The 19,571-nt window shown below is 39.5% G+C and overlaps 1 protein-coding gene across 1 annotated transcript in view; it reads right to left on the bottom strand.

Annotated features, from left to right (window-relative positions):
- The window catches only part of SLC9C2 (solute carrier family 9 member C2 (putative)), a 149,714-nt gene that overhangs the window by 88,136 nt on the left and 42,007 nt on the right, over positions 1-19,571 (bottom strand). Inside the window, exons 6-8 of the mRNA XM_060296233.1 lie at positions 5,150-5,311; positions 3,171-3,271; positions 1,625-1,753 (exon numbers count right to left, since the gene is read on the bottom strand). Of these exons, the coding sequence (XP_060152216.1) occupies positions 1,625-1,753; positions 3,171-3,271; positions 5,150-5,311 (392 nt within the window). The remainder of the gene's footprint in view (positions 1-1,624; positions 1,754-3,170; positions 3,272-5,149; positions 5,312-19,571) is intronic.

Genomic DNA, 19,571 nt, shown 5'->3' with positions numbered 1-19,571 from the left:
GAAACGAAATTGAGCTATTTGTAATGAGGTGGATGGACCTAGAGTCTGTCATACAGAGTGAAGTAAGTCAGAAAGAGAAAGACAAATACCGTATGCTAACACATATATATGGAATCTAAGAAAAAGAATATCAGGAAGAACTTAGGGGTAAGACAGGAATAAAGACACAGACCTACTAGAGCATGGACTTGAGGATATGGGGAGAGGGAAGGGAAAGCTGTGACGAAGTGAGAAAGTGGCATGTACATACTACCAAACGTAAAATAGATAGCTAGTGGGAAGCAGCCGCATAGCACGGGGAGATCAGCTCGGTGCTTTGTGACCATCTAGAGGGGTGGGATAGGGAGGGTGGGAGGGAGGGAGACGCAAAGGGAAGAGATATGGGAACATATGTATGTGTATAACTGATTCACTTTGTTATAAAGCAGAAACTAACACACAACTGTAAAGCAATTATACTCCAATAAAGATGTAAAAAAAAAAAAAAAGATGTTGAGCATCTTTCCAAGACATTTACATATCTTCCTTGGTGTTTCAAATCTGCTAAAATCTTTTTCCCTTCTAAATCTATTTTTAATCACAACAAATATTACCCCCAAAATCCAAAAAAAGCCCAGCAGAGATTCTCAACCTGGATAAAATAACAAAATCCAACTGTATATTATCAAAAAGACATCTAAGCATAAGGACATCAAAATCTTGAAAGTAAAAGAATGGAAAATTTTTAGCAGGTAAATACTAACCAAAAGAAAGCTTGTATAACTATAATAATACCAGATGAAATTGACTTAAGGCAAAGGCATTATTTGGGACAAAAGGGTAACTAAATAATGAGGAAAAAATTAGGAAAATAACAATACTTCAACAAAAATCAAAGAGTTGATATACAAAACACATTCTCTGATCACAATGTGACAAGAGAAATGATAATTTAGAAGCCATATTTGGACATTTAAAAATGACTTTTAAATAATTAACAGGTCAAAGAAAATAGTATAATAAAATTTAGGTAGGAGGGATAAAAATGAAAACACTAAAATCTAAACATTTGAGGTGAATATAAAAGAGTTGTTACAGGAAAACTTAAAACTTTAAATGTACAAAATGCAAAAATAAAAAAGCTAAAAGTCAATCAACTAATACCTAGCTCAAGATGTTAGAAAAGTACAGAATAAAATCAAAGAAAATAAAACATTTTGAAAAGAAAAATAAAATAATCTGGCAAGCATGATTAAGAAAAGAAAGAGAGAGAGAATGCATAAATAAAACAACCAGAGCAGTGAAAATGTACAAATCTACAGATAGACAGCTGAGAGGAAGTCAGAGGTGGGATTAGGATCCAGGTTCTGCCGTTTATCAGCCTTGTGACCTCTGAACTACACTCTGCTTATATGTGAAATGGAGATAATAACTCAGTGCCTAGTCACAGTGGTCACTCAGCAAATATTCATTCCTTCTCCCTCCCCTCAACTCTCTTTAATTAGTGGTTTTGCAGAATGAAGGGGATAAAACAACTAAAAATGTGAGATTTATGAATTATTAATCTTCTTTGTAGAGAGTCAGATTCTCTGTCAACATGAATAAGCAAGAATGGACCATAATTTGTCTTAAAATGTGTTCTTACCTGCCAAAACACATTCTTGAGTATATAGAAGTCCACATTCAAAGCAGCCATAAATATAATTAAAGGTGAAAAATAACAATAAATTGAAAAACTTGGTGTTCTTAGAAGAGGGTAGACGACTTGATGCATCTAAAGTAACAAAGGCAAACAAGAAATTAGTTTGCTACCATTCTGAAGTATTAGAAATTAAGTTGATGCTCTGTCAATCAATATAAATTTTATAATATTCCAATTTGCAACTAATGAGAGATTATCTACAAGGCCAGTCCTGGGGGTCTTGTGGTAGATTTCTTGATCTAACTAACCATCCACATGAGTTAAATGCATAGTCCTCTACTCACCAGAAATGTGTGTGAGTTTAGGCTACACAAACATTGCTTGTGGTAAGTAATCAGTATTTTCAAAAGTCGTACTTCACCATCAGTGATCCCTGAGGTGATTTTAGGTGGTTCACAGATAGGTACTTCTTATTTGACTGTTAGATAATTATCTTAATTTGCATAAGAGGAAAAAAAGAACTGTGCATGGATACTTGTGATTTCACAGATATTTGCTTAGGATTTTAAAATCTTTCAGTGAGTCAAGGAGAGAAAAATAATACCTAGATAATAGTACAGATCGTGTATATAGGACATAAATCATGAAGGTTATACACAGATGAATGGAAAACACTAACAACAACAATGACTGAAGTGCTATAAATATTCCCTCCTAAAAAGTCTTTGGCCCAATTAACAGTTTAATCTTCATTGCTTAACATCTCTGTGCCTCAGTTTTCTCATCAGTAAAATGGGAACAGAGTACCTACTTCCATTGGGTTGCTGTGAGGATGAATGAATTAACTCAAGAGTTAATAATAAGTTAATAAATTTACTAAAAAGAAAACAAAGAACTTAAAAGGGAGCCTGGCATATAGTTAACACTAAAAAGATGTTAGTTGTGTGGTGTTTCAGAAGAATAACAAGAGGCTTTTACAATCCTAAATAGGTACAAGCATTGTCTCCACTTCTTTTTAAATAAAAGAATGAGTGGAGACAAATTGTTGTTGATCACACAGCTATACATTTGAAATCATGTCAATAAATTAAATTAATGAAGTTTTTCTTGGATCTATATTATGTTTCCTATGATGCACGCTTTGCATTTAATCTGGCAGTTAGAAAATAGTAACCTTGCTTCCTCATGACAGTAACTGTTGCCTTTTGTAACTACACTCTCCGAGGGTGCTGAAGACAATAGCAGGAGAGAGTCCAGCGTATGTACAGGGGAAGGAAACAAGAGTAAGGACCAAAGGCAGGTGACGAAGAACCCAAGAATGCAATCACATTTTACTCACTTCCAAATTACTGCTTTAAGTCTCTCTAATTTGTTTCCTTTCTTGGATGGTTTTTCATTTTCAAAAATTTAACACCAGATAAATTTTTCTCAGTAGCTTGTCACATAAAAGAAATAATAATTCCACTCATTCAGGGATGGGGATGGGAGTTGACCTTGTTTTTGGTCTTTGTTCTTTATGCTATTCTCTAAGTTTTCGTATGTACGTCACCTCAACAAAATTGTAGGCCAGCTGTCCTATCAAAAATCCAACAAGAGAAAGAATCGTCAAGACAATGACTTCAGAATTCTTTAAAAATGCCCTCAGAAGTCCTAAAAAAAAAAAATACATGTATGTGTTATTTGGACATAAGGTATGGTTTAAAAACAATTTAATATTACCTCTCTCTAGGTATTTGACTTTAAACTTCCTCTGAATGTTATATCATCATGAATAAACAACTGACAGCTGTCTCTTAGTATAAGACACACATAATGAAGTTCCAACAACCTCCCATTTGCCCACCCAGTGGCACGTTAGGATCACTGTATGGGTATCTTGCCTATGGATCTGATGATGAGAAATTATGAAAAACCAAATTTCATACCTATAAAGTATGCCTTATATTAATCATTACTCCTCCTAAGCTACAGTAACATATATTCTATAGTTTTCTTAAAAACCAGAAATACTTTTAACTGAGATCTAACCATAGGGAAAACTGCCTTCACCAGCAAGTGTGAAAAGACACTAGCTATCCTATTTATATGCATTTTCTTGCCTTAAAACTCCCTACTCTAAGATTATTCAGCTCATCACCTCCTGAGGCAATATATCGACTATAATCCAATTAATTTATGCCTAAAGGCAAGACTCATTGGCATCTCAGAGTCTGCATTTCCTTCGTTCCAGCCAGAGGTCATGACAAATCAGTAAATATTTTTTGAACACTTCTTATGCATAAGGCTAGCCAAAGAAATGTTTCTCAAACTATTTCTGCAATACCCTTTACTGCTGGAGCACTTGTCTCTATGTAATCATAAAGGATCCAAAGCTAGCGAAATACATGGTCAACAGCACCTTCTAGTACCAAAAGGGACCAAGGTCACTAATGAGTGTTTTAAAGACCCCAGAGAAAGCAATTTCGTTCCCTGAAATGAGTAAAATTGAAGTTCTTCATGTGTATTTGCTTCGTTGTTTGTTTCTTTATAGTCTTCCTAGTTCCAGAAAGGATTTTAAAGCAGCTGACATTTTTCCCAAATAAAAAAATTTTTAAGGGGACTAGAAAATTTTCTCTAATCGCTAGCATTGAATTATGGAATAACGCATCTGTGTTTTTTAATACGTTATTTTATCTGCATGAGTATCATTCACCATACCTATTGAATTCTTAACCATTGTTTAAGAGTCCTTACAGGTGAAGCTTTTCCTATTCCCCACTACGGGGTGGGTGGGTGGTGCATCTTCCCTAAAGAAAAATCACATAAAAGCTATACTAGAATGGACAAAATTGATGATGTTAACTAAGCAAGTTGTAATCCATATATCTGAGTTCTATTTGCCCCATTTGCCCTCCCCTCATCCCAGATATTTTGGGCACGTTAGGCCTGGCAGGCCATCAGGCAGCCAAGCATGTGAGGCTCTCCCTCTCCCTTGTTACCAGAGATTCTGGACCATACCTTTATAGTTATACTAATGACGATGCATTGTAATTATCTGTCTGCCTGTCTCCCCCACGAGAGGGCTCCTTGAGCTTAAGGACTATCTTATTCTCCACACTGCTGTGCTCAGCAAATGTCACTGAATGAAGGAGCACAGTATAGGTGATACTTACAAATAAATGAAACAAGACTAATAGCATTCAGTAACATCTTATAATTTCACTGGCCCCCTTCTTTTGTTATTGTTGTGATTACATTCTGCACTAGGAAAGGTTCAGAGGGCAGAGGAGAGATGAGGTATAAAAACAACCACCTTGGGGCTTCCCTGGTGGCGCAGTGGTTGAGAGTCCGCCTGCCGATGCAGGGGACACGGGTTCGTGCCCTGGTCTGGGAGGATCCCACATGCCGCGGAGCGGCTGGGCCCGTGAGCCATGGCCGCTGAGCCTGCGCGTCTGGAGCCTGTGCTCCGCAACGGGAGAGGCCACAACAGTGAGAGGCCTGCATACCCAAAAAAAAACAAAAAAAAACAAAAAGAAACCAACCACCTACCTCCCAAAACAACAGTGGAACATACAAGAATTGGGAAATGCTCCTTTGTTGGCATGTAGTCAGCTGACCGTCCACAGAGTAAATCAGTCTGGTTACCTTCTTTTTGCACCCAGAAGGACACGTTTGCTTTTGCCATTGCTTTTTCAGTCCCAATTGATGAACCTGGATGAGAGTTACTGTTGACATTTTCACTAGTACAGACTAATCCGTTATGATACACAAAAAAGAAGAAAATGAGACTTGCCAGGACCCAATCCATCCACATTCTTTCTACCTAAGATTATACCATAGTCAGATATAAGCACATTTCTTCTTGCCACAAGGTACATGTTAATACTGCCTGTTCCACCTTTGCTCTAAGAACATTAACAGCAGTGTTAGTGTTTCTTCCTCATACTGCTCCGTGTGTACGGGGGAGGGACTGTATTGATTTTTGCACATACCATGTATTGTACGATTTTGCCTTCCCCACTGGACAGTGAGTTTCTTGAGGGTCAGGGCTGACTACTGATTTTTCCTTAAGGCTGTGCACACAGTATGCGGCACACAACAGGCTCTCCATAAATATGTGATGAACTGAACTCTTTGAGGGGGAACTCTTTCTCCACGGGTACAAATCATTCTGGAATTTTCTTTTACTACTGCCATCCCTTGTCCCTTTTTTCTTCTCTCAGGCCCCTCCAAATCCAAAATGGCAAATGAGAAACAAGGTCAAAGCTGAGTCACGTCAGTTAAGGTCGGGGATGGGGAAGGATGTGAACTAACCTCAAAACAAAGGAAGAGACAAAAGTTGAGGTTTGCTCATATGGTAGCTTTGAGTGAATTAGGAAAAGTCTCCCTTGCTAACAACAGGGCACATGGCTTGGCACATGAATAACAGGCTGGACTTCAAACCCAATACCCACCCCCATCACAGCTGCCCCTTTGTGGAGGACATAGCTTGCACAAATCTATGTGGGGTCCTGAGAAGAGCTCATTCCCTTTTTCTTTTCCTTGCAGCTAGAGTTAACCTAAAATTCCTGGAGGCTCCTGAAGTATCCCCATTATTTGTGGAGCTCATCTTTGGATATTTATTTTGCATTTGTTTGGTCTGCAAGCCACAATGATTTTGGTGTGAAGCAGAGGGTGGGCCAGAGATGGGATTCAAAACGTTGTATCTTCAAACCTGTCCCTCAAGTAGCACTTCACATCCTTGCCACCTTCACAGCCCACTCATCATTACAGCATCACTCTCAAATCAAGTTCTCTAAACTGTTAAGACCAGCAATACCTTCTGCCAAAGCTAAGCAGGTTCAGAGTTGAAATCAAGATGAAGGCACTCGAAAATCATAAAAAATGCTCAGCTCTGTGTCTGTTTGCCACAGACAGTACTGCCAACTGATTTCACATGAAAGCCATTTTCATGCCTAATTCCTATTGGTTTCTTGCCAACTTACTTTCATTCTGATTGGTTACACACATTATCCCCACCCCCAATCCAGAAGAGGCTAAGTGATCCCAGTTCCAGGGAAATTTGCATTTCTTAATGTTCAAGCTGTGTCTATATATACAACTGTTTTAACTGATTTTCTCTGCCTGATGTAATGGCTGAAATGGTCATGGACCATGCAGACGGAACCTCCTCCTATACGGTTTCTTAATATATACTGTTTTTCTTTCTTCAACCCTAACCCTTTTCAACACTGCTTTGTCTCCCCTCTGACTTTTTCATTCATCATTTTCTGTTTTCTCTTTTTCCATCTCTCTTTTCTTCTCAGTGGAGTTTCGCCTTTTCCTCCTTAACTCCTATTTGTCATTGGGTTTTGGTCCTTGAAGAAACAATATCACCCATTCTTCACAGGACAAATGCATCCCAAATTCTGTGATGCCTAACATGATATCTTTACCTCAAATCTAATCATTAAAAACAAATACAGCATAAATTTAAACAAATGAACAAGCTATTAATTTGTAGTTTACTTTCAAGGAAGTTATTTTGTGACAATGAAATTCTATCCTCTCATCCCTGTGCCACACTAATCAAATCCTCTTCCCCTGGGCACCAAGGATAATACCACAGCAGTGAGATTACTAACTCTGTCGTCGATCTTCTCCATCACTATATCAAGGAAACGTGAACAAACGAAAGTCCCAATTCCTACTTGAGACTAAGTAGTATCAGTCAACAGCTCTATGTCTCCCTCTGACTGCAGCAACCACCACTGGCACTCACATGCCATTCCCCTAAAATAGATGCTTGACAGCGTTTTGTTGCTGTCATCTGGTATGGTTCCTTTAAGCCACTGGGTCCACCCCTACCATAAATCCCAAGGACCATGTTGAAAAAAAAAATGTCTTATTCTCAGGCTGTCTCCTGAGAGACCCATTCTTTACTCATTCCCATCCTGCCCTTACTGAACTCTTCTGGTTACCAAGTTCACTAACTTTTCTCCCATTTTCATCTTAACCTTATCTACATTGTTTGTCACCTTGATTTCTCTCCTCCTCAGGTCACTTTGAGTCATGTCCTTCCAGTTCTATCTAGTTCCTATCCCACTGCTGTCCTCTCAGGCTCACCTGGGTCACCTAGACCCTCCAGGTAAGACTCATACAGTTTCACATTTCCAAAGTCAGATTCTCCATGGCTTTTGGAAAAATACTCATACCTCAAGAAAACTTGAACAAAATTCATAGAGTCGGCTCTAGATTACATATAGTTCTGAGAGCTACAGATAGCACATAACTAAAATACACAGAGATGACCACATTTCTCTACATAACAGTAATTCCCATAGAGCAAAAAAGAAAGCAATAATAAATGTATATTTCACTATTTTTGGTAGAGCCAGTTGAACAGACGTTGGTGGCTTTGAATGTTGAGAGGTGAGAGGCTTTCCAGTGTGTTTCCCCCAAACTCCATCTTTTGACGATAGACTATACTGTCTAAGACAGGCACATGACAGGTTGATTAGTCATAGTTCCCAATCCCCTAACACTGTGATTGGTTCAGAGCATGGGACTCAGACAAGACCAATCAGATGATGCCTTGATATATATACCATTATTGGGAGAGAGCTGCTCTCTTTCCATTTGAGTTTAGTTGTGGTGATGACTGCCTAGAACAGCTAGAGGCCACCTTCCCAGCTGCACTGAGAAAGCACACCTCAAGTCTGAGACTGAGAAAAGCTTTTCTGAGTCTGAAAGTTTCCATGACACACCACCTGGATATCTCTGAGGTCTTAAAAAATGACCTCACAATCCTGCCTGAGATTTTACCTTTTCTCAGAAGCCGTTTCTTAGTTTGAGAATTTTCTGCCATCTAGAAAGGCTAGAAATGAGAACTAATTTTATTTTCAAACCTAGCAAATACTGAATCCTTTATATTTCTTTTAAATGTTATTTGAAAACTGAACTGTTCCTTTTCAGCTCATCTCTCTCCTCTCATATTTTAGTAGGAGAATCCAGGTGGCAGTTGAACACTGGAAAAGTCCTTAGCAGGATCACTGAGCTCATTACTTAGACAAAAGTGTGGCCAAACTTACCACCATCACATAACAAGGGCCCCTTTTCTCCAGCTTCTAATGATATTTTCCTCTCTTTCCTGTAAATTCCCACTAATAGCCTCCTAGACAGCCTTAAAGATTCTGCTAATAATCTAAGGCTCTGCAGGCTTTCAATAACACTCTCCTCTGGCCCCTTCCAGCATCTGCCTACTACCCAGTCCCAAAATGGCAACGCCACATTTTAGGGTTTGTTATGTCAATTTCTCACTTCCTGGTTCCAAAATTTTTATGCTATACATTGCTGCATAACAAACAGACACAAACCTTAGTAGTCTAGAACAACAATCATTTATTTGGCTGAGATCAACAATTTTGGCAGGGCTCAACAGAGGCTTGTCTCTGCTCCATACAGCATTGGCTGTGGTGGCTCCAATGGAGGATCCACTTCCAAGATGACTCACCTGTATCACTGATGACTGCTGGCTGGAGCTCAGCCAGGGCCTCAGTGCCTGTCCATATGGGTCTCTCCAAGCCAGCATCTCAAGAGAACTAGGTAGAAACTGTATCACCTTTTATCTTTTATGATCTATGGAAATCACATAGTATTACTTCTACTGTAATCACAGGCCTGCCCAGGTTCATGATGAGAGAACAGAGACCCACCTCCCTATGTCAGGAATGTCATGACCGTGGGATGGGAGATGCGACCATCTTGGAAAATACAATCTATCACAAATTAGATGCAACATTGGGATGGATTATCAGCCCTTTATAATTTGGGGCATCATGGTAGCCTAAGTAGCAGTCTGACTGCTTTAGCTCAGTCTAGAGCAGTTCTCAAAGGGTAGACCATATGCCAGTTGTGATTCATAACAAAATTCCATCACATATAGCGAAATGAAAACATAAAAGTCTATAATAAAACTTAATTTATTCAACTTAAAGAGCAGAGCCTTACACTGAAATCATATCTTCCCCTTTTTTGGTGTTAATATGTCTTTTCTTCTCTTAAATGATAGCAATAACAGATAATAGCTGTTTTCTTAATGATGTCATACCAATCTCCTCCCTTTTTTATTTTTTTACAGTTTTCTAATCAATGAAAAAAAATACAAAAGCCTAAGGAACCACTATCTAGAAGTTATCAGAACACTTAATGTAGCCTTTGCTTTACTACCTCTCAAATAATGTGATTTTTAATTTACTAGTATGCACCTTGAAATAGTAATTAATTATTCTGTGGGTGTGTGGAAAAAGTCATGCAGCTACTCGAGTAATAGCTAAAACTCAAAGTATAAGGACCTTTCACACTCCTGTGAATATACTTATAATTCAATGCAACAATAGGTCACAAGACATATCGTATCTCTCAAAACATACTAAAGTAACAGATCTACAGATATAAATGTATATTCAGACTGTCACAACAATGAAATCTTTGAAATGAGATCCAGGAATTCCTTGGTAATCACCAGGTTCATATGCCTAAAAAGTAATGTGGCATTCAAGAAGAAAGTTTAAAAATAGACAATTAGAGAAGAAACTAGATATACAGTCATAATGCTCGATGTGTGTGTGGCTTGTCTTCTGGAAGAGCAGGAGTGGAAATAGGGCACTGACACTAGCAAAATATGGAGAAAAGGATTCAGGATTCATTTCTATTAAGGCGAACAAGCTTTATAGATGAATGAAGACTACTGAGTTCTATGAAAAACGTGGCACCGAAAGAGAATTCATTCAACTATTATTTACTAACTTACTATGTTACAGGTTCTTTAGGAATGAAGAAAAACAAGACAAAGCCCCTACCCTCAAAAAGCTCAATAGTTCACATGTGAACAATTAAATAGAATACAGTATGAAGCTATTAATGCTATGGGTGCCCCAAAGAAGGAGGGATTAATTCTTCCTAACACTGGGGATAGAGGTCATGGAATGGAGAATTACAGATTGCCTCGCCAAGGGTCAGGATTGACTTTTTTTCAGCTTTATTGAGGTATAATTGACAATATAATTGAATATTGTCATATTCAAGATCAAGGCTCAGAAAATGTAGAATTAGAGTAGAAATAACAAAAACGGCACCTGGCCTTTTCCCAAATTATTGCGGTGCTTAAAGATAATAGACTTCTCACAATCTACAATATTAAGAGAACGGAGCAAACAAAGGTCTTCTTTGCACTACTCCATAAACACCCACTGGATCTACCAGAGAGGGGAGTGAGAGTCATTGCCCTTTTCTTCTGCTTAAGGCAACTGAAACTGAATTGCTCATACATAAAAAAAAAATCTCAAAACTTTTAAATTTGTGAGACAGTGTTACCTCAAAATCATGGTTGAGAAAATGCCAACTGACAAGGAATTACTGAATTGCTCATTTCTTTTCCTTTCCCTCAACAATGAAAAACTAGCTTTCAGGATGGGACAAAGAAGAGAATAATTTTCTTTCTATAAAACTTTTCCGGAAAGTCACAGAGTAGTAGAAGGTTCAGGGACTCTTAGACAAAGTAGATAAAAGGACATTCCAAATCACTAATATGAAACCAACAATGATATCTAAAATGTAGGTAATATAAAACAAAAGGAAAATGGCAGGTAGTACAGATATAATGACTATATTGCTAAACCTACTGAGTAGGGGAAATCTAAATATAAAACTAAACAGATTTGTATTTATTAATTTAAAGACAAGGGTGTTAAAGATAAACAGGAAGATTTACTAAGAGACTATATCCCACCTTAAAGGTGAATTTTAATTTGGACATAAAAAAGTAATAGCTGTATAAGCAGAGGACCCTGATCCAAACCATCCTTAATATTTCCTTGCTCCAGAATGTCATCCCATAGCTTCCCTTTTGAGAGAGGGAGAACAAATTTTTCTTCTGGAAATGGCCAACATGTCTTTTTTTTTTTTAATAGAATTCCTCACTTGAACAGAAATTTCCTGCCTCAGTTACACAGAAAACTGTTAGATTCTCTAAGTAGCTTTTAAAGCTTCCATATGGTCTTTGTGAGTGACTCACAGCCAAGTGCTCTCTGGAAGGAGTACGTGGAACTCACATGAAACTGACTTGCAGAGGCAGAGGCAAGGCCAGAGAGTCTGGACATAAGCATGCTGAATGGGGTAAAACGAAACGAGGGTGATTTAATTTCATACTTAAACATTTTTATAAAACCCCACATCTATTTAACTTCAGTTGGCATGAATAGGTTTGCCTTTATAGATATAGAAGAAGATGCGGCCTTTTATAAGACTTCTTTTCTGACCATGGCTTAGAATACAGATTTGGCACTTTTCACTTGACCTGAAAGGAAGCAGATTTTTAAATTACATTTAATTAGCTTGCTATAGCAAACAAAAATGAAGCCAGTTTTTAAAAACAATGGACATGAAATAAATCATAATGTCCAAGGCTGAACCAGTCATTAATGAAACCTTGATGTTTGTATGTCAATTCAAGTATTCCCACCTTTTTTTTTAATATTTAAAGCTGTGAGATCACACTTATATAATCAGTATTACTGTTCCTAATTCAGCCATGTGAATAAACTGCTTAACCTCATGTGTCTGCACTTTCTTCATTGTAAAACAAGGGGGTCATTTCAGAGGTTCCATCAAGATCTAACATTTCTATAATATGAACATGCAAGATACTGGGGTGCTTGGAGGGGACAGAGAGGACTTGGGTAAAGAGGCAATTTTTTTTAATTGAAGTATATTATATTTACAATGTTGTGTTAATTTCTGCTGTACAGAAAGTGATTCAGTTATACATATATAGTATATATACATATATATTCTTTTTCATATTCTTTTCCATTATGGCTTATTACAGAATATTGACTATAGTTCCCTCTGCTATACAGTAGAACCTTGTTGTTTATCCATTCTATATATAATAATTTGCATCTGCTAATTACAAACTCCCAACCCATCCCTCCCCTACCCCCCCTTGGCAAACACAAGCCTGTTCTCTATGTCTGTGAGTCTGTTTCTGTTTCGTAGATAAGTTCATTTGTGTCATATTTTAGATTCCACATGTACGTGATATCATCATATTTGCCTTTCTCTTTCTCTAGGTCCATCCATATTGCTGCAAATGGCATTATTTCATTCTTTTTTACGGCTGAGTAGCATTCTGTTGCATATATGTACTACACCTTTATCCATTCATCTGTTGAGGGACATCTAGGTTGTCTCCATGTCTTGGCTATTGTTAATAGTGCTCCTATGAATATAAGGGTGCATGTATCTTTTTGAATTACAATTGTTTCTGGATATATGCCCAGAAGTGGGATTGCTGGATCACATGGCAACTCTATTTTTAGTTTTTTGAGGAACTTACATACTGTTTTCCACAGTGGCTGCAGCAATTTACATTCCTACCAACAGCACAGGAGGGTTCGCTTTTCTCCACACCCTCTCCAGCATTTGTTTCTTGTAGACTTTTTAATGATGGCCATTCTGACTGATGTGAGGTTGCACCTCACTGTAGTTTTGATTTGCATTTCTCTAATAATTAATGATGATAAACATCTTTTCATGTGTTTATTGGCCATCTGTATGTCTTCTTTGGAGAAATGTCTATTTAGGTCTTCTGCCCATATTTTGATTGGGTTGTTTTTTTGTTATTGAGTTGTATAAGCCATTTGTATATTTTGGAAATTAAGCCCTTGTCGGTGGCATCATTTGCAAATATTTTCTCAAAGCTTTTAAGTTTGATTAGGTCCCATTGGTTTATTTTTGCTTTTATTTCTACTGCCTTGGGAGACTGACCTAAGAAAACATTGCTACGATTTATGTCTGAGAATGTTATTCCTATGTTCTCTTCTAAGAGTTTTATGGTGTCATGTCTTATATTTAAGTCTTTAAGCCATTTTGAATTTATTTTTGTGTATGGTGTGAGGGTGTGTTCTAACTTCATGGATCTACATGTGGCTGTCCAACTGCCAGCACCACTTGCTGAAGAGACTGTCTTTTTCCCATTGTGTATTCTTGCCTCCTATGTCAAAGATTAATCAACCACAGGTGTGTGGGTTTATTTTAGGGCCTTCTATTCTGTTCCACTGATCCATATGTCTGTTTTTGTGCCAATACCATGCTGTTTTGATTACTGTAGTTTTGCAGTATTGTCTGAAGTCTGGGAGGGTTATGTCTCCTGCTTTGTTCTTTTTCCTCAGGATTGCTTTGGCAATTCTGGGTCTTTTATGGTTCCATATAAACTTTAGGCTTATTTGTTCTAGTTCTGTGAAAAATATCATGGGCAATTTGATAGGGATCGCATTAAATCTGTAGATTGCTTTGAGCAGTATGGCCATCTTAACAATATTAATTCTTCCAATCCAAGAGCATGGGATATCTTTCCATTTCTTTGAATCATCTTCAATTTCCTTTATTCATGTTTTATAGTTCTCAGCATATAAGTCTTTCATCTCCTTGGTCAGGTTTATTCTTAAGTATTTTTTTGATGCAATTTTAAAAGGGATTTTCTTTTTACATTCCCTTTCTGACATTTCTTTGTTCGTGTAAAGAAATGCAACCAATTTCTGTATGTTAATCTTGTATCCTGTTACCTTCCTGAATGCAATTATCAGTTCTGATAGTTTTTGCGTGGAGTCTTTATGGTTTTCAATATATAGTATCATGTCATCTGCATATAATGACAATTTTATCTCTTCCCTACCAATATGGATATCTTTTATTTCTTTTTCTTGTCTGATTGCTGTGGCTAGTACTTCCAAAACTATGTTGAATAGAGGTGGTGAGAGTGGGCATCCTGTCTTGTTCCAGATTTTAGCGGGAAGGCTTTCAGCTTTTCACTGTTGAGTACTGTATTGGCTGTGGGTTTGTCATAAATAGCTTTTATTATGTTGAGATAATATTCCCTCTATACCCACTTTCATAAGAGTTTTTATCATGAATGGATGTTGAATTTTATCAAACGCTTTTTCTGCATCTAATGAGAGGAACATGTGGTTTTTGTCTGTTATTGATGTGGTGTATCACACTGATTGACTTGCATATGTTGAACCAACCTTGTGACACTGGGATAAATCCAACTTGGTCATGGTGTATGATCTTTTTTATATGTTGTTGAATTCATTTTGCTAGTATTTTGTTGAGAATTTTTGCATCTATATTCATCAGAGACATTGGCCTGTAATTTTCTTTTTTGGTTGTGTCTTTGTCTGGTTTTGGTATCAGGGTGATAGTGGGAGTGTTCCCTCCTCTTCAGTCTTTTGGAAGAGTTTGAGAAGGATCGGTATAAGTTCTTCTGTATGTTTGGTAGAATTCTCCTGTGACGCCATCTGGTCCTGGACTTTTGTTTGTAGGGAATTTTTTTTATAACAGATTCTATTTCACTTCTAGAGATCAGTCTATTCAAATTACCTATATCTTTTTGATTCAGTTTTGGTAGACTGTGTGTTTCTAGAAATGTGTCCATTTGTTCTAAGTTGTCCAATTTGTTGGACAGACTCCTCGTAAAGCCCAAGGTTGTCAAAAAGAGGACCAAGAAGGTCATCAAGCACCAGTCAGATCAATATGTCAAAATTAAGCAGAACTGACAGAAATCCAGAAGCATTGACAACAGGATGCACAGGAGATTCAAGGGCCAGATCTTGATGCCCAACATTGGTTATGGGAGCAACAAGAAAACAAAGCAGATGCTGCCCAGCAGCATCTGGAAGTTCCTGGTCCACAATGTCAAGGAGCTTGAAGCGCCACTGTTGTGCAACAAATCTTACTGTGCTGAGATTGCTCACATCTCCTCCAAGAACCACAAAACCATTGTGGAAAGAGCAGCCCAGCTAGCTACCACAGTCACCAATCCCAACACCAGGCTATGCAGCAAAGAAAATGAATAGAGGGCTTCCCAGGTGGCGCAGTGGTTGAGAGTCTGCCTGCCGATGCAGGGGACACCGGTTCGTGCCCCGGTCCAGGAAGATCCCACATGCTGCCGAGCGGCTGGGCCCGTGAGCTATGGCCGCTGAGCCTGCACATCTGGAGCCTGTGCTCCGCAGCGGGAGAGGCCACAACAGTGAGAGGCCTGCATACCGCAAAAAAAAAAAAAAGAAAGAAAGAGAAAATGAATAGATTGCTCATGGGCACATTGTATTTGTGTTAATAAAACCATGAAACTTGACCAAAAAAAAAAAAATCTGTGTACTGATTTATTTAAGTAATTTACTTTCCAATTGTGATTTTCTCTTTCCTATAGATTCTTGCTTCTTTTCTATTTAGAGAAGATCTTTCAATATTTCCTTTAGAACAGGTTTAATATTGCTGTATTCTTTTAGCTTTTGCTTGTCTGAGAAATTCTTTATCTCTCCTATTTTAAATGATAATCTTGCCAGGTAGAGTAACCTATATTGCAGATTTTTCCCTTCAGGACTTTGAATATATCTTGCTACTCCCTTCTGGCTTGCAACATTTCTGTAGAGAAATCAGCTGATAGCCTTATGGGGGTTTCCTTGTAATTAACTCCTTGTTTTCCTCTTGCTGCCTTTAGAATCCTCCCTTTATCTTTCACTTTTGCCATTTTAATTAGAGTATATCTTGGTGTAGGTCTGTTTGGGTTCATCATGTTTGGGACCCTTCGTGCTTCCTGTACCTGGATATGTTTCCTTCTTTAGGTTTGGGGAGTTTTCAGCCATAATTTCTTCAAATACATTTTTGATTCCCTTTTCTCTTTCTTCTCCTTCTGGGATGCTTATTATGTGTAGACTGGCATGCTTTATATTATCCCATAGGTCTCTTATATTGCTTTCAATTTTTTTTCATTTGGCTTTCTGTCTGCTGTTCTGATTGGGTGATTTCCATTATTCTAACTTGCAGATCACTTATTTGTTCTTCTACATTATTCAATCTGCTACTTATTGCCTTAAACTCAGCTTTCATCTCAGCAAATAAGTCTTTTAATTTGTCTTGGTTCCTCTTTATAGTTCCTGGTCCTTTTTACAGTAATCTGCATTTCTATCAATAGCCCTTCTTAATTCCTTCAGTATTTTCAGTACCTCCTTTTTAAACTCGGTGTCTATTAGACTGAAGAGGTCTGTTTCATTATTTGTTCTTTCAGGGGAATTCTCTTGATCTTTTAATTGGGAGTGGTCCCTCTCATTCTTCATTTTACTTATATTTCTCTTACTCTATGAGTTTAGTAGAAACAATTATCTACTGTGGTCTTGGAGGGCTATTTTTATGTAGAAGTGTCCCTGTGTAGCTTGTGTGGGTTTAATATTTTTGGTGCAAGGGCTGTTTTTTAGTATGGATGGCTGCCACATCTTTCCTCAGTGTCTGCTGGCTGTTATCCCACTGATGGGGATATGACTGATGTTGTGGAGAACAGAGTAGGTGTTGGATGTTGAACAGGGCCTCCTCTTTGCTCTGTGGTTGTTACAGCCCTGCTGGGGGCAGGGTCTGCTCCCTAGTTGTTGGCATAGAAGCCCCCAGATCCATTTCTAAGCTGCAGTGTGACATAGGCAGGATTGGAGCGCTCCCACTGGAAGAGAAGCCACTGAGTATTCCTCCATCGGAGCTGTCCATCGGGGAGTTCACTCTGTGATGTCACCTGTCACCCACTGCATGAGCTCACAAAGTACACTGTTGTGCACACTACCCTCGGCCCCGCCTCCACTGTGGGAATGCAGGCTATCAGCCCTGGTGCCCCTCAGGCGCTGTGATCACAAAGCCACCAGCACAGATCCATAGGCGTCAATCCACTGAAGTCAGGTACCAGGACCACAGCAGTTGCGCACCTGGACCTGCCATGGGAGCTAGGGAAGTAGCCCAGACTCTGGCCCCACCTCCACGTGCATGCAGCCACAAAGCCCACAGCTGCTAAGGCCAGACCCGTCCCAGCCATAGGAGCACCCGTTGTCCACTCGGATGTCCCACCAGGCACTGAGTTTACAAAGCAAGCGGCGGTGCTGTGGATCACATGCCATGGGGGGAAGGCTCTGCTTTCCACCCCGCCTCCACGTGTGGGCAACCTGCTGGTGCTTGCATGCTCCCAGAGCTCATAGAGGTGGCAATGAGAAAGAGGCTGCTATGGCAAGCCCCACCCCCCACTTCACTTATGCATTAACAATGGGGTTTCAATGGCGGCACACACTGGCCGTAAGCATGCCAAAAGTGAGGTTGCAATGGTGGGTCCTATCCTTCTCTTCGAGTGCCTCTTAACAACGGCACTTCACTTCTACGGTGGGCCAGGCTTCTTCCACATACATCCTGCAACATACATCCTGCAACATCCTGGTTGCAGCCCTTACCACACTCCAGGCCCTTCAGGCTGCCTCCGCAGGGTTAACCCCAGTACTCTCCCCAGGTCTGTCCTCTGAAGCCCGAGTTTTTGCAAACAGCCCTCACATGTAGGTCCCCATCTCGGACTGGGGACTTCAGCAAGGCAGCACAGATCCTCTGTGCCGGTCTCTCTCTGTTCTTCCTGCTGCAAACCAGCTTCTACGCTCTCCTCCAAGCCTCTGAAGCTCCCTTTCTGTCCCAGGTGATCTCTCCACCAGTGCGGGGGCTTCCCAGGGTACGAGAACCTTTCCTCTTTCATAGCTCTCTCCCAGGGGCACAGGTCCTATCCTGCTTGCTTCCTTTTTTTTTTTTTTCTTTCATCCTACCCAGTTACATGGAGATCTTCCTCGCACTTCTGCGTGTCTGAGATTTTCTGCCAGAATTCAATAGGTATTCTGTGATAATTGTTCCACATGTAGATGTATTCATTATGTATTTGTGGGAAAAGGTGAGCTCCACATCGTTCTATTCCACCATCTTGATTGGAGCCTCTGCAATTCTTCCTCAGAGATGAGAAGGGAAGGAGGGAGGGTTGTTGGGCCAGACTAATAATAGTGGTAGCTTGGGGGGGAAAGGTGGGAAGTGAACTGTATAACCAACAACTCGTCTTAACCATCTCATTCCTGGACTATACTGGTCTCACTCTCTCTGGTCTCTTCTCCCACCAATCCATTTTGCAAGGACAGCCAGATTATTCTCCACTACTTAATCCCTCGTCTCTCCTACCCCAAACAAAGCCTTTAATGGCAACCCACTGCATTGAAAGTAAAGTCCAAACTTTGAAGCTTATAATTCAGTACTTTTTAAAAATTTATTTATTTTATTTTTGGCTGTGTTAGGTCTTCATTGCTATGCACAGGCTTTCTCTAGTTGCAACGAGCGGGGGCTACTCTTCATTGCAGTGCATGGGCTTCTCATTGCGGAGGCATCTCTTGTTGCAGAGCACAGGCTCTAGGCACACGGGCTTCAGTAGTTGCATCGCGTGGGCTCAGTAGCTGTGGCTTGTGGGCCCTAGAGTGCAGGCTCAGTAGTTGTGGCACACGGGCTTAGCTGCTCCATGGCATGTGGGATCCTCCCGGTGCAGGGATCGAACCTGTGTCCCCTGCATTGGCAGATAGATTCTTAACCACTGCACCACCAGGGAAGTCCCTAATTCAGTACTATTAATGAAATGATCACAAGCTAACTTTCCAACCTTATTTTCTACTCTTCCTTAAAGTGTACTCAACTACAATCAGCCAGATGGATACTGACCACTTCCTTAGTCCCATATTTCAACTTTTCATCATTATGTTGTGTTTCATTCCAGAATTCCCTACATATTCCACCTTGGTTACCTATCCTTTCAGGTAATTCCTCTTTCTTCATGATGCCTTCCCTTTATGCTTAGGCTTCCCTGAACATACACAGCTCTTAGTTTATCTTTTCAAGTAGGCATGTTTACTCACAAAGTGGATGGTGGACTCCTTAAAGACAAGGATGGTGCAAAGGCATCTATTTCCCTTCAGGGGACCTAGGAGAGTGCTATGTGTATGCTCATTCGACATTAGGTACAGTTGGCAAGGGACAGTTTGTCATACTACCTAGAACAGATTCAGTGCCTTAACCTTTAAAAAACCATGGCTCCTTTCGATAAACA

This window comes from Globicephala melas, chromosome 1 (assembly GCF_963455315.2).
Source record: "Globicephala melas chromosome 1, mGloMel1.2, whole genome shotgun sequence".
Classification (NCBI taxonomy): domain Eukaryota; kingdom Metazoa; phylum Chordata; class Mammalia; order Artiodactyla; family Delphinidae; genus Globicephala; species Globicephala melas.
This window is presented reverse-complemented; position numbering and strand designations above follow the sequence as displayed.